The sequence below is a fragment of the Bufo gargarizans genome, chromosome 1 (assembly GCF_014858855.1).
Source record: "Bufo gargarizans isolate SCDJY-AF-19 chromosome 1, ASM1485885v1, whole genome shotgun sequence".
Taxonomy (NCBI): domain Eukaryota; kingdom Metazoa; phylum Chordata; class Amphibia; order Anura; family Bufonidae; genus Bufo; species Bufo gargarizans.
The window spans coordinates 209,327,084-209,353,960 of NC_058080.1; the positions used below are offsets into that span (position 1 = coordinate 209,327,084).

Sequence of the window (26,877 nt, forward strand, 5' to 3'; positions counted from 1 at the left end):
AACATTACTGCTATGTGTATGAGCAGAAGTTCATATAGAATGTTATTTACTAATGTTTGATCGACCCCATTGACTGATCCAGCAGTTTTAGCAATAAATTCATCTGGTGCTTCTCTGTTGGCAAATTTGGTGGGTCATTTATCAAATGTTTTGCCAATCTTTTTTTGGCATAAAATTAACTAATTTGTTAGTGCACGTTTTTAGTTGCGCCATATTTTGCGACTTTTGGTTCCCTGCAACTTAATATGTATTGTTTGTGTAGAGCTGATGAAAATTCAGCACATTTATATATTTTTCTCTTCTTTTGTAGCTCTGAAGAAGAGCTGTCAAGGTGCCGAGAAACTATTCTAAAGCTGAATGAGGTTTTGGAATCTGAGAGAAAAGACAGTAGATCTGTGAGCGAGGAAAGGTTGAAACTCGTGCAGGAAAATGAGCAGTTACGGAAAGATGTGGAAGAATGGAAGAAGTCGGCTGCTGAAGCACAGCAAAAACTCACGTTTCAGGTAATGTTAAAGGGGTTGTCCGCTTTTTACTATTGGTGACCTATCCTCAGTAGAACTGGCTTAGTTGCCCATAGAAACCAATCAGATTCCACCTTTCATTTTCCAAAAGAGCTGTGAAAAAAGAGAGGTGAAATCTGATTGGTTGCCAGTGTTCCTTTACACCCGTTTGGATAAATCTCCCTTATTATCTTTCTCTATTCAAATCAAATGTATATTATTATTAGGTTTTCCTACCATAGATATTGATTGCAGATCACTAGGATAAGATATCAATGGCTAATCACTTGGGATCAAACCTTTTGGGTCGTTCTACAAACCCTAGCACAAAAGGGCCACATTGCTATGTATGTGTCAGAAATACTATGTCAGCCTGAGGTATCCGGGAACTGAAACTATCAAAATCTGTCAGAAAAAGCGCTAAACAATAAGTGCTAAGTTTAACACTGGCATTCAGATCGATGTCATGAAAACTTGTTATATCACAATGCCAGCGTGGTCCTCCGAGTGTCACATGAGGGACAGGAGGATGCTGGGAGCACATTACACTAAATGCATTCTACTGCTTTGAGCATCCTTATCACATGCCTCCCAAGTGTCCCTCTTTTGGACTTGGGGAATTAATATGCATTAATAAATTTACTAAATTGCTCCTTACTAAACTATCTATCTGGTTTCCACCTGTTTATTAGACCAGAACTTCATTATTTGCTGTAATTTGGACCTTTAAAATATCTATAGTCTGATGATTTATAAGATAATCTTATGCTGTAAAAAATTAAAGGGGGCTTCCGGTTCCGGCGCCAACATGACAAGCCGCAAGTGAGCTGAGCTCCGGCTACCCTCACCTGTATCCACGGCAAATCCCCGCTGAATCGACTACTAGCTGGGTGATTATACCAGTGAACATCTTACAAGGTCCTATGGATCGTTTTGTCAGCACTATGGGGAGCAGATCGAAAGCTAAAGCACAGATGAAAAGTGGAAAAGCGGACGCACAGAATTCAAAGATGGCGGAGGGAGAGAGCGCGCCACCGGAGGAAAATGTACTCTCACAGACCACTCCAGATTCTCCTGGAGACCCCTCCGCACATAGATTATGTTAGGCTGGCACGGGAGGTAGCAAATCGCATCTTGCCAGACCTGCAGGAGTCTCTGACAACCACAGTGTCGGCCTCCTTCACTGCCCTGCAAGGGGAAGTGGCGCGAATATCTGAACGCATGGACATATGTGATAACAAAATGCAAACCGTGGAAATTGACATTTCCAATGCCCAAGGGGAACTAAAGGATCTTATGGCCGAAAACAAACGGCTTTGGGACAAAGTAGACGATTTGGAAAATCGCTCAAGACGAAGCAATATGCGAATCGTGGGCCTGTCCGAAAGCATACCGGCCAAAGATTTGCACATGATATGTGAACGGGAGATTCCGAAAGCACTGGGTCTCCCCCAAGCCTGCAAGGTCGAGCGTGCTCACAGGGTAGGCCCGATGAAACAGATTAACCCCGCACGAAACCCTGAATCAGGGCAGCGGATGCAGCCTAGGCCCAGACAAGTTATTGTAAAATATCTGGATTATGCTGATAAGGCGGACATGATGCGACACTATAAAATCAAGTCTACAACCTTAGAAGTACGTCACCAGAAACTTCGCCCCTTTGTGTACATCCTTGCATAATCAGACTGTAAAATTGATCCTGATGTACCCAGCCACGCTGAAAATATTCCGTCCGGATGGGACCTTCAACACCTTCACAGACCCAGCAGAAGCGGAGGCCTCTCAAACATCAGCGGATGGAGAACACAGCATATTACCTGCCCGAGACAGGAAACGTTCATCGTCTCCAATACTGCCAGCAGATGGGCTCGAGAAAAGAGACCAATGCAGGGGACAAAGCGGACTCGTGCTCACAAAAGGACACTTGATCGCTTCACATCACTAGGAGGGCAAGTAACCTGTTTGCCTGCCATTTAAAAAAAATAAAAATAAAAAAATGCTTTTCTGGCACGTGACAGAATACACCAGATCATAACCCACTGAAAACAAGCAGAGTCCATAATATGCTCTTTTATCTTTCCTTTTTCTTTCTTTTTCTTTTATCGCGTATTATAGCCTGTTATAGCTCTGATTATTATATGTGGGGGCGTTACATTGTGATAGCCTTGGGACTTATCTCAAATATCTTGTCATTGCCTACACGACCTGTTATTATGTTGGGAAGAAGTGAAGCATGGAATTCTGACTTAAGTTTGCCACTGTTGGCCTTATGTTCAGCCATATTCATTGGCTGGAGTTTTGAAGTTGAAGCACATGTCCGACAAAACACTGTTACAGGGTTAATCCTCATTGGTGACTTATCCCGTAGATCTCTAACCGTACAGGCTACTATACATAGGTCTGATCCATATATATCCCTATTAAGATCTCCTAAATGGTACGAGTAATATCATGGAACGTCAAGGGACTCAGATCCCCCCAGAAACGGTCAATGATATTACGTCACCTAGCTAGGTTGCATGCCGATATAGCGCTTCTCCAGGAGACACACTTGGAGGAGAAGGATTTCCCCAGAATGAGGAAGTTTTGTACTTGTTGATTACTCGCTCCCTCTTCAATAGATGCTGAGATATTGACATTGAGCACTTAGTCATATCGGATCATTCACCGATAGCATTAACGTTGCGTGACATGGCCCCTCGTGGGTCGGATTATTTATGGCGATTCCCCTCGAACTTATATGAGAACGAGGAGTTTTGTGACTAGCTGAGAGGGTGGTGGGACAAATATATATAACTTAAATAACATGCCAGATAATATCCAACTAACGTGGAGTGCAGGGAAGGCGACGATAAGAGGGAATTTGATCTCATATAGAGCGGGCGTAAAAAGGAAGGCTCAAGAGCAGTTTGACAAATTTAGCACAACACTGAGACTAACATACAAGGCCTTCAAAGATAATCCCACAATAATCTCTGAAATTGCATGGAAGACAGCTAAACAAAATTATGAACAATGGACACAAAAAAAGGAGCAATTTTTATAAACATGGCAACAAAGCAGGTAAAGTTCTAGCGAACCTAGAGAGAGGCTTCAAACCAGGGTTCCCCACTCTAGCCCTGCGAGATGCTAAGGGTATAATACGGCATGATCCGATAGCTGTTAGCAATATATTAAAAGATTACTATGCCTCCCTTTACGCGAGTGACGGGTCTCAAAATGGGTCAGACGATACCTGGCCCGAAAACATGGACATCCCACAGATACCCATAGAAGATCTAAATAGACTCAACGCACCGATAATTAATTTAGAAGTTCAAGCAGCCATAGCTGGCTTGTCATTGGGAAAGGCCCCTGGCCCGGACGGATATACGGGGGAGTTCTATAAAATACTGGGAGACAGAGTGTCAACACTCCTTACTCCACTCTATAACCAATACCTAGCAGGCACCCCCCTTCCCCAGGAGTCAAAAGTGGCATACATAAAAGTGTTACCTAAGAAAGATAAAGATCCTCACCAAGCGTCGTCTCTACAGGCCCATATCTTTAATAGATGTTGATGTCAAATTGATATAAAAAATAATGGCAGATAGATTGGGGACCATCATGCCCAAATTAATAGCCAACCCACAAGTAGGATTCATAAAAGGCAGATCTGCAGTCACCTATATGAGACGCGTCCTAACAGTGTTAGTGGACGACTAAGAACTACTGTTCGAAACGCGTCAAGGTTGCTGCACTTGTGGGTGGATGTCCTGTTTATATGTCTACTGCCTGAATAAAAGACGAAGATTTTAGCTACCAAAATCGTGAGTGCTGGAATTTCATTGTGCTTTCATATCAAGGATATATGGGCTTGCCGGCCTTTTCCGTGCACGCAGGTGGTGGAATAATTGGGTGAGCTGGACTTTTCTTTGTGCATATTAGATGAATTCAAAATGAGACCAGACCTCCACCCAGCTCCAGCTCTCATTAGCATCGATGCTGAAAAAGCTTTCGACAATGTGAGCTGGGAATGGCTGGAAAAAGTGCTTGACAAATTGGGACTACAGGGACAATTCAGAAATTATATTTCTGTGCTATATGATAAACCAACTGCAAAAATCAGCACACCTGGCTTCTTGTCTCAGTGCTTTGAGCTGTTTAAAGGGACCAGGCAAGGCTGCCCCTTGTCACCCTTATTATTTAACCTAACCTTAGAACCTCTGTTGCGCTTTCTAACGTCCACGCCAGATGTAGAGGGGATAAGAGAAGGTTACTCCTTAAAAATAAGCAACAATATACCTCGATGCTGACGCAGAACATTCCAGTTAAGGTCTCCTTCACAAGCAAAAAATACCTTAATATAGGACAAACCCCTGAGTCAATATATAACCTAAACTATCCACCGCTGATCAAAAAGCTTCTAAAAGAGATTGACAACTGGATTAATTTGCCGCTTTCCTTAATGGGTCGTAGTCATCTGTTGAAGATGATCAATTTTGCCAGATTGTTATATCCAATGCAAACGATTCCGCTGTTGATCAAACACTCGGATGTACAGACAATAGAAACTGCCTTCGGACCCCAGCCGATCTGATATGGATGATCTATCCTGAGGATAGGTCATCAATAAATATAACTTGGACAACCCCTTTAACAAGTCATTATGATAATTATTAACTGTTCAAATTGTATTTAGTTTAATAAAAGGGATGGGATTGTTGGACATATCGATATAAGCTATAAAATAACTAAACAAGTAAATATAATTTTTTTTTTTTAAATATGTGTATTTCTTCAAATTTTAACTAATTTACCTACATAAAAAATTGCCTGTTTTGGGTTTGCTCCTGGTTCTCTGCTTTTCCCTCACACTGCACTGATCTCTTATAAACTGAAACCCTAATAAATGTGACTATGAGCCCCTGAGGAGACCAGGACCGAGTGCTTCCAATCTCTATGGAGTATGTTGGTTTTCTATATAAAAATAACAAAGCAGTTGACCGGCACTACTCTTTGGAGATGGGTGGTGCTCAGTGGTATTTCATGGTATTTCATGGTATTTTCAGGGTATTTCACAGTAATGATGGAGACCACGGCACTCACAAGAAACTTGTATAGTAATTTCTTTTTTATTCTTATTTTGTTATTATTATTTCATTATTTTAAATCCATCCACATGTGTGCATAATTAGTTATTGGCCAAAGTTTCGGTCCCAACATGGACCTTGTTCATGGCCTTAGTCATATGAGCATCATGGATCGCCGTGAACACGGTCCATGTTGGCGCCGAAACGTTGGCCAATAACTAAATATGCACACATGTGGATGGATTTAAAATATTGAAATAATAACGAAATGAAATAAAAATAAATTACTATATACGTTTCTTGTGAGTGCCGTGGTCTCCATCATTACTGGCTTTCTATATAAGACACCTGAAATAAACATGAATTGTGAAAAAATATAATCTTCAATATCACAGAATAGGGATTTCCAGTTTTCCATTTTATCAAATTCTCTCTCAACGAAACTTTGGATAAAAAAAATAAAACAATAACATGAACAGATTTAGTTTGTCGCAGCTGCGAATCCAAAAGTTACCGACTGTAAGCCAGCTTTTTATGTTAAAAACAAAAAGTGGAAAGAAAACACTGGTTACATTTCTGGTCGGAGAAGGCCATTCAAAGTTTTATTTCTACAGTAATTAGAAGCTGAGCACTTTCCATAAATTACAATTTAAAACGCCAAATGTATCCATGCAGATTGCCTCCACAGACAGATGGCAAATGCAGGAAAAGTGAACAATGCAAACACTTGGAGCTTTTGGAGAGTAATTACTGTATATTGTAATCTTATTAAAGTGAATAGTATTTCTTCAGCTTTTTTTCTAATTCTGTGAAAACAGACCTATTTCTGCACCTGTATCCGTTATGGCAAAGAAAAAAAATATTTGAATATTAATGGTCAACAGAACTGTCTGGACTGTAGCATTACTAAAAATAAAAAAATTAAATTGATTTTCCGGGAATGATTTAAAATGGCCGCCAGCCATTTGGGTCGGTATTCTAGAATGTGTTTGCCTCCACTTGCAGAGCTGTGTAGGGGGTAAGGGGGCCTCACTACACTGCTCTACAATAGATGGCAGTGATGTGATCCTGCCTATGATATGCCATCATGGCTGAGCAGCCTGACAGTAGTATATGCAAGTCCCAGAGCATAGTGTGTAGTGAGGCCCTGCCCCCTCACCCCCTAGCCAGCTCTGCAAGAGGAGGTAACCAGTCCTGCTCACATTTAAGGACAAGTTGCTGGTGGCCATTTTAAATCATTCCTGGAGAGATCCTTTTAAATGTGGTTTCTGACCAAAAGCCTCTTAATAATTTTGGTGCATTCTGTGCTGATGGACTTTATACCAAGATTAGTCTTAGTATATCTCCCCCCACCGTATGTCCCCTACAAAGCAATTAAACTTGAGTTTATAAACCTAGCTTATCGGCCGAAGGGGGGGTCCTTAATTCTTTGTAAGACCAAATAATACTATATTTTTTGTTATATTTGGATGTATGTACCTCCACAAAGGATTTATGGTGAAAACTTCCAGCAGATGGAAGACCAGTTGTTTGTGAGATGATGTAATTGATGGCACAAATGCAAAAATGAAGCATGGGCACCCCTGTCAGCACTTCTTTGACATAATAACTTAGGTGCAAAGCGCACATTTGTATCATAAGCACCTTTTTGTTTAGATAGCTTACCAAACTAAGTCTACATTCACACGGCCATATCTGTTTTGCGGTTTACAAACCGCAGATCCGCAAAATTTTGATATAGGCCATGTGCATCCCACACTTTTTTCATTGGCTCCATTGACAAAATGCCTATCCTTGTCTGTTTCTGTTCTATAAATTGCGGTACAAATGCGGACAGCTCACAGATCCTTGTGCGGTCCACTTTTTTTTGCAGCCCCGTAGAAATGAATGGGTCCGCATGCAATACACAAAAAAATACAGTCGTATGAATGCAGTCTCAGGCTAACATATACACAACTGTATCCATTTTGCATGGTCAAAACCAAATCCACATAGCGCTGCAGAGCCCCAATCCACATAGCGCTGCAGAGCCATAGTACATAGTAACATAGTACATAAGGCCGAAAAAAGACATTTGTCCATCCTGTTTGGCCTGTTATCCTGCAAGTTGATCCAGAGGAAGGAAAAAAAAGAACCCCTGTGAGGTAGAAGCCAATTTTCCCCACTTTAGGGGAATAAAAAAATTCCTTCCCGACTCCAATCAGGCAATCAGAATAACTCCCTGGATCAACGACCCCTCTCTAGTAGCTATAGCCTGTAATATTATTACGCTCCAGAAATACATCCAGGCCCCTCTTGAATTCCTTTATTGTACTCACATCACCATATGTGATCCTTTTTGACTCCTGAATAACTTGAAGTAGAGTGGAAGATTCCTGTACTCAAATTTAAATCTCTATGTTTCAAGTGGAGTTAAGGCCCCATACACATTGAGTATCGTCAGCTGAACCCACTGTTTTTCAGTGGTAGACAGATCCCAGATAGATGATGTCAGGAGAGAGAAGGGCCGGGATCATGGAATTTTAGCACCTTATCATTTTGTTCCCTGGAGAGATTAGCTTCCAGCTTCCTAATGAACGGGTGTAAGGGGTAATCATCTACAGTGTTGGAGAGTCCATCACTTATAGTATTAGACCCCAAATGAAAGAGAGCGCCAGGCCTTGTTACAAGTGTAGTTAGAATGGGAGTACCACTAAACCGTGATAGTTATTAAGAGCAGGAAAGGAAGCAATGGTGTAAAACCTGGATAGTGGGTGCTCCAACGTGGAAGACCCTAAGTAAACCCTGCTCCACAGGAAAGACCGTCTGACAGCCCAATAGTCAGAAGACAATGTGGTTGACAAAGATGGAGACTGATACAAATGGAAAGGAATTAATATGAAAGAATAAATGATGAAAAAAATATAAATATATATATATGTATAGAGGATAAAATATCAGGTAAATAATAATAATAATAGAGGTGAGGGATGCCCAATCCAGGACAAAATCACACTCTTAAAAAACACTCACTTCACTGGGGGGGTGGTCACCAGGATAAGCATATGACACCTGTGACTTGAACCCCCCCGGCCAGGATCGTATGTAGAGTCGTAGTGATGAAGGCAGCAGGTAGGCAGCATTATCCTTTAAGTGTCTGTAGTTACAAACACTCCTTGAGCTGCCTCACCTCCCCCCCTTTTTTTTTTTTTTTTCCTTTTTTTCTTTTTCTCTTTTTCTTTGGCCATTACTATCCCAACACCACCCCTGTCGGCGCCCAATTTTTCAATTTTTCATTCCTTTGGGATACATTGTGATCCCAACAGGTCTGAATTGAATTAACTTCCAAATTTTCTTTTCTGTTCTATATGAGATTAGCTTCCGCCAGAGGTGTTAGCGAGTTTCTCATCTCATCCCATTAAAAATGCATATACGTCAGCACAGGTTGTATGGGGCAGTTGGGAGAGATAGCTGACAGCTATTGAAAATGTATGGCCACTTTTAGGCTTTTAACGGTCGACAGACAACCATTTTCGGTGAACATTATAGATCAGGCATGGCCAACCTGTGGCTCTCCATCTTTTGTAAAACTACAACTCCCACCATGCCCTGCTGTAGACAGTCTGGGCATGCTGGGAGTTGTAGTTTTGTAACAGCTGGAGAGCCTCATGTTGGCCATCCCTGTTATAGATATTTAGGTGATAATACAGACGTGGACAAAATTGTTGGTACCCTTTGGTCAATGAAAGAAAAAGTCACAATGGTCACAGAAATAACTTTAATCTGACAAAAGTAATAATAAATTAAAATTCTATAAATGTTAACCAATGAAAGTCAGACATTGTTTTTCAACCATGCTTCAACAGAATTATGTAAAAAAATAAACTCATGAAACAGGCATGGACAAAAATGATGGTACCCCTAGAAAACACAGAACATAATGTGACCAAAGGGACATGTTAATTCAAGGTGTGTCCACTAATTAGCATCACAGGTGTCTACAACCTTGTAATCAGCCATTGGGCCTATATATATATGGCTCCAGGTAATCACTGTGTTGTTTGGTGATATGGTGTGTACCACACTCGACATGGACCAGAGGAAGCAAAGGAAAGAGCTGTCTCAAGAGATCAGAAAGAAAATTATAGACAAGCATGTTAAAGGTAAAGGCTATAAGACCATCTCCAAGCAACTAGATGTTCCTGTGAGTACAGTTGCACATATTATTCATAAGTTTAAGATCCATGGGACTGTAGCCAACCTCCCTGGACGTGGCCGCAGGAGGAAAATTGATGACAAATCTAAGAGACGGATAATCCGAATGGTAACAAAAGAGCCTAGAAAGACTTCTAAAGAGATTCAAGGTGAACTTCATGCTCAAGGAACATCAGTGTCAGATCGCACCATCCGTCGTTGTTTGAGCCAAAGTGGACTACATGGGAGACGACCAAGGAGGACACCATTGTTGAAAACGAATCATAAAAAAGCAAGACTGGAATATGCCAAACTACATGTTGACAAGCCACAAAGCTTCTGGGAGAATGTCCTGTGGACAGATGAGACAAAAATCGAAGTTTTTGCCAAGGCACATCAGCTGTATGTTCACAGACGAAAAAATGAAGCATATCAAGAAAAGAACACTGTCCCTACTGTGAAACATGGAGGAGGCTCTGTTATGTTCTGGGGCTGCTTTGCTGCGTCTGGCACAGGGTGTCTTGAATCTGTGCAGGGTACAATGAAATCTCAAGACTATCAAGGAATTCTAGAGAGAAATGTACTAGCCAGTGTCAGAAAGCTTGGTCTCAGTCGCAGGTCATGGGTCTTGCAACAGGACAATGACCCAAAACACACCGCTAAAAACACCCAAGAATGGCTAAGAGGAAAAAATTGGACTATTCTAAAGTGGCCTTCTATGAGCCCTGACCTCAATCCTATTGAGCATCTTTGGAAGGAGCTGAAACATGCAGTCTGGAAAAGGCACCCTTCAAACCGGACACAACTGGAGCAGTTTGCTCATGAGGAGTGGGCCAAAATACCTGCTGAGAGGTGCAGATGTCTCATTGACAGTTACAGGAAGCGTTTGATTGCAGTGATTGCCTCAAAAGGTTGCGCAACAAAATATTAAGTTAGGGGTACCATCATTTTTGTCCATGCCTGTTTCATGAGTTTATTTTTTTACATAATTCTGTTGAAGCATGGTTGAAAAACAATGTCTGACTTTCATTGGTTAACATTTATAGAATTTTAATTTATTATTACTTTTGTCAGATTAAAGTTATTTCTGTGACCATTGTGACTTTTTCTTTCATTGACCAAAGGGTACCAACAATTTTGTCCACGTCTGTATATAGTATATAGTCTATGACAACAGTAAAAACTGTTATAGTTTACTATGCAACCTCAAGTTTCAGCCGTAGGTCCTAGGCCACAATTTTCCTATATCAGGCTGCATATTTAAGATTGTGAACAAAACTTAGAAACTGACAAATGAATCCTGGGTTTTGGCCACTGTTCATCTAGATTAATATTTCACTGTGATGTCAAGATTCCACCCCGAGTTAATGTTTCCATTGTGGGTGGAATAGCTTTTAATACTGTATAATATTCTGGTAACTCATGTTCTGTGGGTTGACTTGGTCTTGTTTTCAAGTGTATGTTTTTCATTCTTATAGTTGAGCACTTTGGGACATGAATTTTTGGTAAAGGAACAGGGCTTCAAGGTGCAGTTACAGGAAATGGAAGATGGATTTCGAAAGTCTATAGAAGAATTAATGAAGCTTCTGATGGCTCAGCAGAAAGCGAGCTACAAGTGGAAAGTGGAGACGACTAACCTTACTAAAAGCACGGAGACCAGGTTGAGAAAACTGCGGTACGTTTACAGCCCATCACATGTGTGTTACATGATATAACTTTCATGTGCTCTGAATATAATTCCTCTTCTCCCCAATGGAAATGTTGAGTTGGTGTCATGGTTTCCTGTTATTTCACATTTCATGTGCAATTGAAATCCAGCCCTCAATAATAACTGCAGTCTTACACCAATATGATTGTTTCCAGTCATTGCTGACAGTATCAGACTGGGTAGGGACACATCTATTGAGAAGGGGATTGGTAACAGACAGTTGTCAATTAGATCAGGGCTACACATACACTTTTTTAAATGTTTGTGCTATAGAAGTATTTATGAAGACCGATATGTCATGATAGCTGTTCTATAAATTCAATGAGTTGCAGGTGATATCTTCTCAGGTTCTAGATTTTCCCTTTCTTGTCCATCCAGCCCAGACCACTATGCAGGGCTGCATCTAGTCTTTCTGTTGCCTGAGGCGAAAACTGAAATGACAACCCCGCCCTGCCAAATTCTCAACCTAACCTCTTCCCACCAGCCTTACTGTTAAAGGCATACTTGGAAAATATTACATATAGTGCTACAAAACATACTGGTTAATATAGTGATACAATTAATATATACAGAGATGAACGCTTCCACAATGAAAGCACTCATTGCCCATGGCCCTTCCGCTGCCCACTTGTTCCTACCTGGTGCTGCCTGAGACAATCGCCTCACCTCGCCTCATTGGCGGTGCACCCCTGCCACTATGATGACTTTTCTCGATAACTGCAGAGAAATTTTTGGCACTCACCATCTATCCCCAGCCTCTTTAGCAACACAAATTAGTTCTGCCCTCAGATTAAAACCCTAAATAAATTTAGAGGATAGATGCTAAATGACTGATTACTGCGGGACCAACGACTCAGTAGAACAGGGGTCCCAAGCCCCTCATTCCTCTTTACTGCACAACCGAAGTTCGAATGTTAGACATGCATACTGACACTGTTCATTGTCTGTGGGACATTAGGAAGAGAATTCATATGATGAGAAAAATACATACACTATTGTCCTCTAGATATTGGATAGTCATTTCATCACCCACAATTTCTATGGTCTGACTAATCAATGAAGCTTATTGAAAAGCCTTTCCTGTTCTGTGCAGACTTGCATTTCACTCAGTGCTCTCAAACCTACTACCTCAAAATTCTCCTGTCAATTCACAACCAGCCTCTTCTCCAATGTCACTGGCAACAGTGGTCCTCGATTACAGTGGTGTAACAGATTTCATTCACTAAAACTAAACATGAACAACTTGACATTTCAAGCTCTGTCAAATTGCACCTATATATTATATATTTCAGAAAACTGAACCCCATGTGTTTGAAGGGCATCTGTCAGCAGATCTGTACCTATGACACTGGCTGACCTGTTACATGTGCACTTGGCAGCTGAAGGCATCTGTGTTGGTCCCATTTTTATGTGTCCGCATTACTGAGAAAAATGATGTTTCAATATATGCAAATGAGCTTCTAGGAGCAATGGGGGTGTTGCCGTTACACCTAGAGATCTACGCTCTCTGCTACTGCTGCACCCTCTCCACTTAGATTGACAGGACCAGGCAGTGAAAACGCCATCAAACCAACTACAGTTGCCAAGCGCACAGGCAACAAGTCAGCTAGTTTCATAGGTAAATCTGCTAATATAAACTTAAATGGGGTTCTCTGTGCATTTCAGTTAACCAGTTCTTCGTACTAACCTGTGGAACAAAGATCTTTTAAATTGTACTTACCCGTCCCCCACTCCGCCGATGCCGCCATCTCTGCTCTAATGATACAGGCAGCGGGCTCCTCCTCCCGGGACTGGATGTGTCTGCTTCTTTTTTTTTTGTTTTGTTGTTAAGCTGCATTATAGTAAATGCAGCTGAACAGGAAAAGAAGCGCTAGTCAGTAGCCAGGCGGAAGAGCCCACAGCCTGTGTCAGTACAGTGAAGATGGAGCGAGGGACGAGTAACTACAATCTAAAACATATGCCCGGAGAGTCCCTTTAACTGCTTACAGCAGTGTTTCCCAACCAGTGTGCCTCCAGCTGTTGCAAAACTACAACTCCCAGCATGCCCGCACAGCCAAAGGCTGTCCAGGCATGCTGGGAGTTGTAGTTTTGCAACAGCTGGAGGCACACTGGTTGGGAAACACTGGCTTACAGCACCAGTAGACACCGTAGTTAAAAAAATAAATAAAAAAATATTCAAGGAGCCTCATCCTGTGGTCTTTGATAAGGAATATGGCAGTATATACATCTCTAGGTACAGTGAAGGCATTTTCTGTACATTAAGTAATCCACCTTATTTAACTTTTGTCTATCGGCCACAACTGTGTGCTGATTTGAGAGGGTAATCTGTTCACAAGCTCCAGAGATCATCTCTCAACAATCACTGGGGAATAAAGCTACTTGCTATCCGTTTTTTCTGAACCTGCTCTTTGTATTAACTCTTTACTTTGGCTATTAGAGGAGACTGACAAGGAGCAGTCATTCAAACGCACTTGATTTCAAGCATTTCTCACTTTTGGCTAATGCTTTCTGTGAGCTTCATCAACCAATAGAAAGCAGCAGATCAACCGAACCATATACACTTTAGATTAATGTCAGACGAACCCCTCTGAAATGTAATGAGTGTCCCAGTTCTTCCCCGGTCGCAGGGGTCAAAATGGATTGGGCTGTTGGATTTTAATACACCCGATCCAATTCTCAAGGGAGATAATCTGTCACCAGAGGTGTCTGGCAGTGGCTTACTCCCCTCTCCCCATTCACAATGCACCCTTGTTCAAGAGCTATCTGAAATGTATAGCCAGTTTTAAGGGAATGTAGAATCAGAAAATGGCCTTATATTTGGCTTATATTTTGAAAGCATTACTGAGCTTTTAACAGACTTTGCATTAATCAGTAGAACAATGAGTGTACATTAGGAATAACACTTTTTCTAGCCATTATGTCACTTGTATCTGCCATCTTTTAGAAGTTTTTCTATCTGCAGACCAGACTTTGTCTCTAGTTTACAGTTTAGTTTACGGTCAGACATGGTGGTGGAGACTAGCTGCCATCCAATGCACACAGAAAGTAGAGGAGAATCTCCTTCCTATATGTCTCATAGTCGCTCAGAAGCAACCTTAGGATAATAGAGGACATTACAGAGAAGTACTGACTTGTAGTTTTGTGAATTAAGCACTTTTGCTGAGCTATAACCTTCCTGTGTAGCTGTGCAGTTTCTCTTTGCCAGTGCCTGTCCCCTGCTCAGTCCTCCCCTATCAGTAGACTTGCACTGACATGTGTAATATGATCTTCCTGCAGAGATGATGCTCTGTCGTGGACAGGAATAAGGAATTTTTTAAAGTGAAAAACTATTAGTTGGGGAGTAAAAAGCTGATAACAGGAGAAGTAGACATTTCTCACATAGAAGACATATTTTAAAGTTTCTTGTGATTGCTTCTACTAAGGATGTTTGATTATATTTTTAATGTCCCGCTATTTATATTGTGAATTGTAAAATACTAAATTCCTGCAGGTTTTAAACTGGCAATTAAGCCTCATCATAGGCTGACAATTCCTGTTGTGTACAGATCACTTTTCAGCAGTCATCTCATCATCATAGACAGGATCAGAATACTAGATAACACCTGTATATAGATAAAACAGGATCCACCATTCACAATAGTAAGGTCACAAGTTACCTATTCCCCTTTCCTGCTCAATGACCTCTGCGTAAGTCACAGTTCATGTCTAGAACACTAGAATTTATGAACATTTCCAGTCTGTTGTGCCTATGGTCCATGCGTTTACTATAAAGCATACAGTATCTCTAAATGCTGTTAACAGCACCTTCGGCAGGATGGCTGACCCCATAATCATATACAGAAAATAAAATAAGAAAAACTACAATCAGAATATAAAAACAGATTAGAAATCGGAATATGTTTACTAGCTAGTTTTAATTTGTAAAAAATATATAGGTGATACATTTCCTTTAAAAGCCTTTGGTGTGGATTATTTGGTGACATTTATATGATTTTGGTCACATGTCTGCATCCATTTCATTAACTAGACTTAAGACTAATAATATATGATGCACGTTTTCTACAGTGACTAGATAGATCACTGCTTTTCAGACTGTGATAAGTCCCCCAGTTGTTGGTAAGTTGCAGTTCTGGGGGCAGATTAGATGTTATATGCTAAATATTCATTTTGGTAGCTTCAGCAATCTCTGGTTTATCCACATAACTGACTCAGTTTTTGCTTATTTTAATGTTTTACTGGGTTAAGAGACAATTTGTAGTATAAACTGAGCTCATTTATATATATATTTTGCTATGTACTGCAGCCAGTTTTAAGACCTGATCACCCTGTTCTAGCCATGATGCTTCAATAGAAAGAGTTTGAGAAGCCCTAGTGTAGACTACCTTTTGACCCTATAGCCATAGGCGGGCAGTAGTCTAGAGTCATGGTGTCATCCATTACCATGATAACTGTGGAGGGGATGAAATTGATGACCTAGTCTCAGGATAGGTCATCAATATCAGTTCGGCTGGGAACCTCCACCGATCAGCTGTTTGAGGAGGCTGCATCGCTCACAGCTCGGTCCATTGGATAGCAGCTGCGCTTGGTATTGCAGCTCAGCTCCATTCACTTGAATGGAAAGGAGCTGTGCTTAGGCCACGTGACTGATGAACGTGATATCACTGGCCTAGTAAGAAGCCACCAGAGCTCCGTGGCCTCTTCAAACAGTGGATTGGCGGGGGTCACAGGCATAGGAACCCGCCAATTTGATATTTATGACCTCTCCTTGTCACGGACAACTCTTTTTTTAGCTATTCAGAACCTGCGTAACTGGGTGTAACTGGGCCACTTCGAGGATAATGGAGAAAGAGGAACGAAAAGCTTGGAAAAGTCACTTGAGCTATACATTGAGTTAGTGGAAAAGCTAGAAACACTGCAAGAAGGGTCCCCATACTGTCAGATGCCCTAGACGTGATGTGTTTAACATAAGCTTCAGGTTTCCCCTATTAATAAATTGGGTTTTGCCAAGTCAGCTAGATTTATTATGAGCTTAATTTTAGCCGAGTGAAAATCGTCCTACTCCAGAACATGTCACTGTGGTATAGCAGCTTTTTTTAAATTTTATTTTTATTGACCTGCACAGAAAATACATTTCTGTTTTGCCAAAGACCCAACGTGAAGAATAGAATTACTAACGTGGCACAAGTGTGTCACACACTTTATCTGTATTTACAGATATGCACTGCATACACATTTCTTTCATTCTCGCTGCCCTTTAGCTGACATTTTTGCTGAGACTTGAAGCTCATCCAAGTGCTTTGCTTTTCCAAGGTATGCTAATTAAAAACTTGCTCAGCAGAATGTAATGTTGCAGTGTTATTTATACTGCCGGAGAATGGCTTCAGCAAATAGTGACCCCCGATAGTGCTGCTAGGAAATGTTCTTTAAGCAGCCTTGTAAACCTGATCATTATTCACAATGGAAGCAGAGCCATATTTGGCATTTGTAGTTTTGTCTTCCGCTGGATATAGCATTTGAATATAAGTGCACGTCTGTGTCTTTTTTTTTTTTTTTTTCTCTTGTTTGTGTGCTGACAGAAGATCTGTAAATCTTTCGGAGACTAAGCTGGAACGCTGCCCAGATTTTTAAATTGGTATGGGAGAAGCAGTCACTCTGAAGAGTTAGCAGCCTAATAGAAGCCGTATCTGCAGTACATTCAGGCAGACAGAGCAATCTATTGTCATTGGGTGCTTCTGTGGCATCAGCTTCTTGGCGTTTTTGCAAATTGAGGCACCTCTTCCTACATCCGAGTGATGATTACATGGGCGTTAATGTACGTGACATTTCACGTCTTCATACTAGCTCGTGTAGTCCATCCTGTACATTAGGACACAAGAATGGCTTTTCATTCAGACCAGACACCAGTTATGCACTATATATTACATAAGATGAATTACTGTCATGCGAAGTATGTCTAGGGAACAGGGCTGACTCTATAAGACCCTTCTGTTGAAGTGTGAGAAGCCTGTTTGTGAGGGATACCACACCTCGTGCCCACTTGACTGCAACTACTTCGAGCTCACGAGACGCGGTATGGTCACTGGTTACCAAGCCGTGACGTTACGCCCTCCCGGAGGAGCATGTAAGGTCAGCTTGGTACAGTTTACACCAACTCCTCCTGTCCCTACGGGCACAGAGAGGCAACAAGCTGAGGTAGCCTGGTGACTGCCCCAGTGAAACAGCACTTCTTCAGCCTGGGAAATCTGCCACCAGCTTCTTGTTTGATATAAGCCCGGTCCGCTAACGGGATCATATAGGGTGAGAAACCAACCCTAAAGCTTAGAACTAGGCCGAAACACAGACGTGGGGATTCGTGATCGAGATACAAGACGGCACAAGATTAAATAAATTATATATTTAATTGTCTTAAGGGCACACTATATAACACACTATACACAAAGAATATATACGAATACAGGTAGTATGGTACAAAAAGGATTACACAGAGTACAAGTCAGTTACCGGGTAGATGAATGTTCCTTTGGGTTATGATGGTGTAATAGGCCTTGGCTGCGATCATGTAGGGGCAGTGATGTCAGCAGTTTCCAGGTCTCCCCAAACACATGGCACGATGTGACCCCCTTTCAGAGAAAGACACGCTCGCTTGCTGGCACGAGCCTTTTGACCTGTAGCCGCCCCCTCCCCTCCCGGCCTCGGGGAGGGGTCCACTCCCCCTGTCTAAACAAAACCGATTAGAGCTCTTAGATCCTTACCAGAATGTCGCATGGAGGTGGTTCTGGGACCAATGGATCCACCTGGGTTCCGGCTACCAGTAAGTCCAAGCATGGTACCGTTATTTGGTTTCTATGGGGAGATATATAGATCTCCTCTCCCTGGCACCCGACCTCCAACCTATGACAATGGGCATGTTCGTCTCTTACCCAGGATCGCATAAATATATTTGACTTGTGTCTGGGATAGACGGGCGATTCATAATTCCTTATGAACCGCTGGTTCCATGATGTCTGGGGGGAAATTATAGATCTGGGCAAGGGCTGAGACCCCCTACAGAGAGATTTTCCTGTAGGATTAGCTGGCCCCCGTACTGGCTGGTTGAGGTGCAAATTCGTATGCATGTGGCCTCCTTGAAGCCAGAACCCCTGTGGAGTTCACTACCTCTGCTATCTGACAAGCAGATAGTTGGAGTGAGAACTTATTTTGCAGGTACACTGACAAAGGTGAATCGGATGAATATTATGGCTGCCCTTAAATAATGATCCATATTCCTCACGCTGTTGTAGATATAGGTTACAGAATCAGATGTATGAAACACTTCATCGCTCCTCCATTTTGTATTTCGTTAATGTTTAGATCCTAATTTATTTGCTATTCTATTTTAGAAAATCTATTTAAACATATCTCCCAAAATGTTTTTCATCAGCCCTATGATGAGTTAAGTTTGGTTCAGCAGAACTGCAAAGGCCTGAGTTTTGGCACCTAACTGTCATGTTCGGGTGTGGGGGGGAAACACTACACCGAACATAAGAGGGAAAGGGGTGAGGGAATAAGGCCTGGAAACTAGGGAAAGGAGATGGACACCTCCTAGTAAAACCCTAATCAAAGTCCTGACTAACTACCAGTGTGAACAGACCCCAGAGGTAGGTGAGTTCATACACAGGATAACTAGTGCCCTAAATCACAGTATAGGACCCTGGTACTAATGTCAGGACTGAGACAACCTGTTCCTCCAAAAGGAAGGATGAACAGGATTCTCCCTTAGGCCTAAATACAAATACCAGGGAAATGCAACACACAAAATAACCCAAACAAAATACAAAAGGGAAAGAAAACGCTTAACTTCAAGTCGCTATGGCAGCACCAGGAATTCAGCCGAGATCCACACACCAGCTATCCACAACTCCAACAGAAGCTATAAGTCGCACAGCATAGTGGGAGAAACAACAATAAATAGAGAAGGTTAAATGACCATAATAGCCATACCTTGGGAATGAAGATGTGGGTGGCAAGCACCAGAAACAACACAGATGTCATTTGATCCAAACGGAAAACATGTCAGATCAAACCACTTGTTGCCAGTCTCACCGATGATCTGCCACCTGTCGCGGGAACGTCCATGACACTAACTTTAATAATAAATTGCACTATAGTTCAGATCAGGCTTCAGAAATTAAATTAACTACTAATTAACTACTTCATATGTTTGGCATGTTAACAGTAACATTTTTATGGCAAATCAAGGTTTTCATTTTGGAGAATGCAAAAAAAAAAAAAAAAATACCCAAAGAAATATATAAATGCCAATTTAAAAGGTTTATCCAGGGCTTTACCTAAATTGTTTGTCTTTCAGCAACCCTGTTGAAGGAAGAGAGTTTCAGCAGTACTTACCCTTCCGTGATGCCATCTATTGCACAATGTCAGCTTTGATCACTTGACTGGCTGCAGGCTTTTCCAATGAGGTCCTGACTGGATGAACTTCTGTTTCTTCCTGATTATCTTCATAAGGTACATGCAGCTGAACAGGAAGACACATGAGCACAGTTTGTTAAAACTTTAGCGGAAGAGTCCACAGTCAGTCAAGCAGTCACATGATCACTGCCAAGATCATGGAATCGGCAGCAATATAAAATGGTAAGTACTGCTGAAACTCTCTTCCTTCCACAGGTTTGCCGAAAATAAGAATTTAGGTAAGGCCTTGGTCAACCACTTGTACAGCTTCTGCGCCGGAGTATGATTGCTTGAAGTTACAGGTCGAGGGCCTGAGGCTGTTTTGGTTATGAGCTGTTTATCCATTTATGTCAGTGATGCTTCTTGGAATCTAATGGCCTACAGGCCTAACAGCTTAGCTCCCTGTAGCTTTAGATGTGAATGAAGAAGGGAACTTGTGTAACCAAGGATCAATACAAGATTAATTAAATCACTCCACATTTTATGGAGATTGTACTAATAAATGTTATAAAATTCAATTTTAGAAATGGAGCTCTCCAAAAGGTGTATTTACACAGGACAGTAATAGCCTGAACGATCATTTACAATCATTGCCCAGTATAAACATGTCTAGCGATCAAACATCGCAGTTAATAGCATCTCTTATGCTGACCTAAAAATAATCATTGGTCGGCTGTAAATCCACATTTATAATCAGGTATCTGCCTGTCCTAATGCAGCTGTGCTAGAAGGGGGAACGAATAGTGGTACAAAGGATCGTATCTACCAAAAAAATGGACGCTTGTTGTAACATGTAGATGCTGGCTTGCAATTTATTTGATCTGTGCTCTTTATGGACATTTAAGAGAAAGAGAGGCATTTTTAGTATCTTCCCATGTAACCAGATCCTGTAGGTCCCTATATACAGGCTGAGGATTGGGGAAATGATCATGAACAAGGGTTGGTAGGAACTCTCACTCCCAAGAATTGCCCCATGTAAAGGTGCTACTGGTCGCCCAATAAATGAGCACACACTCACTCGCTGGTAATCACATCTTTCACGTGGCACCTAAATTCACCAGAGCGATCGTTCATCCTCATACAGAGGGGATAATTTCTGCATGCAAATGTCTACTTCAGCTCACTGATCTGGCAATGATCACAAAGGAACAAAACATTCCCAATCATTTCCCTAGGCAATGGCCCATGTAAAAGGGCCCTAAAGGTGGCAATACACATTAGTCTAAAGTTGATCAAAACAAAACATTTTAACGAAAAGAAACGGCCGTTTGAAATTTCCCAATGAGCAATTATTTTAGCCATCTGATGACAGGCCATTATCATCTGAGAAGAAGTTGGCCATGTTTGAACTTGGACAAAAGATCTTTTGTTAAAAGAAAAATCATTTGTGAATGGAAAAGCTTTCTTTAAAAGAATGTTCCCATAAAGATCTTTCATCCATTGACTGACTGGTTTCATTGAACATGTATGATCTGTTCGAATAACTGTAATGGGCAATATGGACTAAAATGTGTATGGCCTTGTCTGTGAAAGGAACGTTCACCAGATATTTGTTCAACTGCTGATCAACCAACTTCTATCTAAGGTTGGGTTCACATCACGTTATTGCCAAAGCTACGCTTTTGTATCCTTTTTTTTTACCAACGCATATGTTGAACGAATGGCTAAAACGTGATGTGAAGCCACCCTGAAGGTATCTTTCACATCTGCGGCAAAGCTGTCCATCACGCTGTTCCACCATTGAATGCCGGGAATAAGCTGGGCAAAAACTGTTGCACGCCGTGGTTTTTGTCCGGCATGTTTGCCGAGTAGCAGCCGGATCTCCCCCAGAACCTTTTCTAGTCTATGAATGGGGCCAGTGAACATCTGGCAGTTCGGATATGAGGAACTCCCGACGGGCTGTTCTCTGCTGGGGAGCTGTGCTGCAAATGTGAACCTAGCCTAATATGTATGGCCACCTTTACACAAAAGGTATTATCCATGTCATCAAAGTTATCTGCATCTTTACAGTAAGAGTTGGTGCTGCTTCCACCATAAATCAAAATAAGATTGTGTTTTGCCTGATAAGATAGTTCACTCTGCTAGATATTTATTGCCTTGTATTCCAGAAGAAGTGAGCAGACTCCCAATGTCACGATATAAGACGCATGCTAATGCGGTCTGCACTCGTCTCTGTATTTACTTCTGAAAGTATTACTTTTTTATATTCCTGATCTGCATGCGTGTTTTGCTTGGCAGCTGTCCTATCTTGACAAAAGAATATCATTAAAGAGTTTTTCTGCTGGTTGAGTAAGACAGCTGCAGGTACTGGCACAATACAGAAATCCATAATCACGAAGAGTAACTAAAGCATATTGCCGTTTTTTCACTAGAACAAAACACATCTGGCACAAGCTCTGTTAATTTGTTATCTGTGCATCATGAATAATGCACCAGCTACAGCTGGCACATCCTAAACCTATTTGCCAAGCTATGAAATAGAGCACATTTTATTTCTCAATACCTTTTTGTCTGTGTTAAATGTCTAGCTTTTCAAAACTCCTTAATCAGTATCATCCAAAACTCCACTGACGGCATGTGCTTGAGGTTGATTTTTACCTTCAAGTGGCTTTTTATATTAGTACATAAAAGCATTTTGTCTATCTGACTTCCAGGGGGAGGCAATATTTGCAGCTACTCATATCCCAAATTTAGAAGATTTTACTGATTCTTTGGCTTTTTAAAGGTTGATTACCGTAATGCATTTTCAATCTAGATTTCACAGCTATATAAAAAAAAACTTCATATAGAACCTAAATCATTGTAGAAGGCAGCAGCACTCAATAGCAGGTTTACATGAAAGACGAGAAATGCTCAACATTATTTTGGTCACATTCACTGGATGACCAACTTCAAAATGAAATGTGTACAGCGTCTCATAAAAACCTCAAAGAACAATATAAAGGCCAAAGTAAAGGCATGCTAGAAGAACCACATATCTCAGCCCTTTCTAGTTCTGTAAATAAAGAGAAGTAATCCAGCTCAGTTCAGGTGAAGCAATCTTGACTTTTATTCCAGCGATAAAAATTCCATATAACAAGTGTATAGTTACGCGTTTCAGACCTCTCAAATATATGGGTCCTTCCTCATGACAAACATGTTTGTCATAAGGAAGGACCCATATATTTGAGAGGTCTAAAACGCGTAACTATACACCTGAACTGAGCTGGATTGCTTCTCTTTATTTCCTGTATTTTATCCTTCCGCATCCAGGTGCGGCATCCGTGCACAGAGGGTGATTGAACTATCACAGATGAGAGCTGCCTTACATTGATTTATCCTTTCTAGTTCTGTGTATTCGCGTGTTGCAGTCTTTCTTCATTCTATATCATCTGCCAGTCGACACGCTGTCCCAAACTGGAGAAAGGCAAATACATATTCATGTTATAACTGTTAGCTTGTTGGGAAAGTGTATAAAGACAAAATCCACTATTCTCAGTGAGACCTGTTAGAGTTCAGCATTACTATGGCTCTGCAGATATTCTCTCATTATTGTCCATGTAATCCATGTACATGAGTGAAAGGGACCCTTTGTAGCTGCTCTCCACTTTGGCTAATATATAAGGATCCTGACTTGTCGCTTCTTATGACTGAATTTTTATTTCTCCAGGTGTAGGAAGTGGCCCATTGTTTTTTGAGGGGGTTTAACACAGAATAGCTTCCCTTGATATTTTTTGTATGGTCCGTTTATATATTTGTACTGGTTAATCATGTCCCCCCTTTCAGTTCTTTTCATCTTTGCTTATAACTAAGATCTCCCAGGCCCTTTATGAGTTTAGTTGCTCTCCTCTGTATTTTTTCTAACTCCAGGGCATCCTTTTTATGGACTGGTGTCCAGAACTGAACTGCGTATTCCAGATAAGGCCGTACCAATGCTTTGTATAGTGGCAAAATTAAACTTTATTTCACTGCGCAGCTGCTGGCAGCATAGCAGAATGGAGCATGTGCAAGATTTCCAACTGGCTTGTAATGACCTAGCATGGGATGAGCTACATGGCAATGGTTACATTATATAAAATCATGGTGTGGAGGTCTATCATGAGGTGGTATACCTAGCCTGGGATGCTTTATTTCGAATCAGTTAATATACTACAATCTATCTCCTCTTTTCCCATAAGGACTGTTACTATGTGATCTCTGCATTCCTACACAATCTATTATAAGGTATAACGATATTCCAGCCACAGGAACGTATGGACTTAAACTTTAAATGAGATTCATTTGCACTTATATTGTGGCAGATATATTTTGACTTCTGTGCACTCCAGGGCATTTAACAAAGTACACTAGAAAAATGCTGTCTCCGATAATATAGACCGTGTGTGTTTCCATAGATTTATAAATGAAGGTTATCCTAGCTCCAGCGTTATAAAGTAATTCACCCTTTTCATTGTTTTGTGACTCATTTAGGCATTTGATTAAATCGGTGTCTGCTTTCTGCCACAGAACCATTTAAATAGTTTGTGTAAAATGAATTGCTTTTATTGCTGCTCTGCTAAGTGGGATTATGATCATCAAGTGACCTCTGAATGAATCTGCAAACTTTATCCTCGTGAGTCACCACTCGGCCAGGGTAAAATACTGGGGGATCAAGAGGCATTACAGAAGATTTACACTGCAGCTGCATGCATGGATACGTATGGCTGCAGGACCCTAATGTTATAATTAGCACTTGTATCCAAATATCATTAGTGGTTGAGTGGTTAGAACTCCGGAAGCACTTCTGGGGAACTAAGGGTTAAAGTAATATCCCCTGCATTAGACATTGACACACATTTCTTACTTGATCGCTGCATTTCCCTTTACAGTAGTCAACTGAACGATCAGAAGAGGAACAATCAAGATTTAATTTCTAAGTTGGAAACCGCCCATGAGAAAAATGATGAGGTAAGAAGACACCATGGGGGAGATTTATCATCTCCATGCGCCAAAAGAGTGGCACAAATACGGGTATTTGTGACTTAAAAAAAAAATATATAAAATCATAAAAGAGTTTTATGCTGTCCTTGCCACTTTTCAGTTTGGCAAGGGTGGGAAGGCAAGGCCAGTCTCCACAACAAATTTACCTTCATTTACATCAGTTTTCTGATGCAAATCAAGACCGAAATCTACAGGATCTCAGAGCTGCCGTAGATTACTGTTTAGGCGTACGGACTTCCGGAGGATGGGGTGTGTGTCTCGTCATAAATGTGGTGCGTCTTCTGGCAGTGCAGGGGATATAAAGACCAGAGCAGATGGCACCAATCCTGATACATCTTCCCCCAGGAGCTTAAAATATTTATCTACCAGAATGATACAGGATATTTTTGTCTTTCTGTACAGTCTATAATGTGTTTATTCAAATTTAGACATTTTCCAATTGCTGTTTTGCAAGTTAGAAGTGTTTGTATTAGCCAGGAGCATCATTGAGACTGTAAAAATCCCATCTATGAGAGGTTGGCCCTAGAAAGGGTCTCTAAGGCCTCATACACACAACCGTATATGTTTTCAGTCGGCAAAATACGGATGACGTCCATGTTGCATCCTTTTTTTCTTTTTTTAGTGGAGCCATTGGCCTCAATAAGTGAGTGGTATTGCATTTTGCGGCCAAGTATAGGGCATGTTCTATCTTTTTGCGGAACGGACATACAGATGCAGAAAGCACATGAACATGTCCTATACTTGAAAATGGGTCGGATGCTACATGGACATCGTGTGCACGAGGACCAAGAATAAGAGGTGTTGCTGTCCGCAGCAGCCACTCATTATCCCTTTTTTTTTATCTTTGAGCATTGGGAAATAAAACCATTAGAAGTTGCTATGAACCTCTTCTATGCCATAGTTTCATGAATTAAGGCTATTGAGTTGGAGGAACCAACCAGTGGTGGCATTTGTAAGGTTCTTTGGTAGGAAATATTAGGTGCTGAGATCAGGGCTTTACACACCTGATACAACAAACCTCAAGAAGTCACTTATAAATAGGTTAAATTTAATGAACATCTTTCTTGTAAGTTTGACTTCTCACATTGTGTGCAGTAAGGAGAACATGTTAGGTTTGTGTTATCAATCATCGGAGACAAGTTGTGGAAGGAGATGAAAAGTTCCCTACAAGCTGATAGATTTTTTTCACACAGTGTCTAATAGAATTTGATGTTTTCACTCGTCATGTGTTATCAAATTGTAATAAAACAGATAATCTCCTTGTAAATGTGTTAGATTTGAAAATGCATGTTATTAAGGTTTTACAAAGCAATTTCACCCATTCCGTGTGAATGTTATGTGGGTAGATCTGCCCAGGCTAGATGTTACGCTAAGATGTTTAATAAAACACCTACCGTAAAACACTGTAATACTAAATTATACTTCTACATGGATGCTGACTGCATTGCATGTATTTAAAGAGGACCTGCCACTTCTCCTGACAGGTCTGTTCTAGTAACTGCTTGTATTCTACGTGTAATAACAATTCCGAAATTATTTTCATATGATGTGTCCGCTTCTATTATTTGTACTTGAAGTTTATGACTTAAAAGGGTTCTCCGGGAATTAAGAAAATGAAAATACATACATATTACTTTATTATAAATATATTCCCAAATACCTTTCATTAGTTATAATGGCTCATTTTGTCTGGGGAGCAATCATCAGGAGAAACAAAATGGCCGCCGTCCTATTGGTACACACAAAACCTGTCCTAATCACACAGCAGAACAAGTTACTTTACAACACTGAGGTAAAGAGCTTCCTCATCCTCCTCTCCTGCTTGTCAGGGATTATGATCCTGAATACAGTTTAATATGATATTTAGCTGAATCTCTGGATGAATGGAGTTCATGAGGAGACGTGAAGTACAGAGAGGAAGGACAGGACAGACTGTGGTAATGGGCTGTGGTAATGGAGGCTGCACTCAAGTGCTGCTGCTCATTAGCCACATCTGCTCATGAACTCCATTCCAACAGAG

At 41.0% G+C, this 26,877-nt stretch overlaps 1 protein-coding gene across 5 annotated transcripts in view; it reads left to right on the forward strand.

Moving 5' to 3' along the window:
- Positions 1-26,877, forward strand: part of SCLT1 (sodium channel and clathrin linker 1) — a 133,225-nt gene that overhangs the window by 100,735 nt on the left and 5,613 nt on the right. For all 5 annotated transcript variants that reach the window (XM_044301018.1, XM_044301042.1, XM_044301051.1 and 2 more), the window contains 3 exons: positions 311-503; positions 11,224-11,420; positions 24,746-24,824. In XM_044301018.1, coding sequence (XP_044156953.1) covers positions 311-503; positions 11,224-11,420; positions 24,746-24,824 — 469 coding nt within the window. The remainder of the gene's footprint in view (positions 1-310; positions 504-11,223; positions 11,421-24,745; positions 24,825-26,877) is intronic.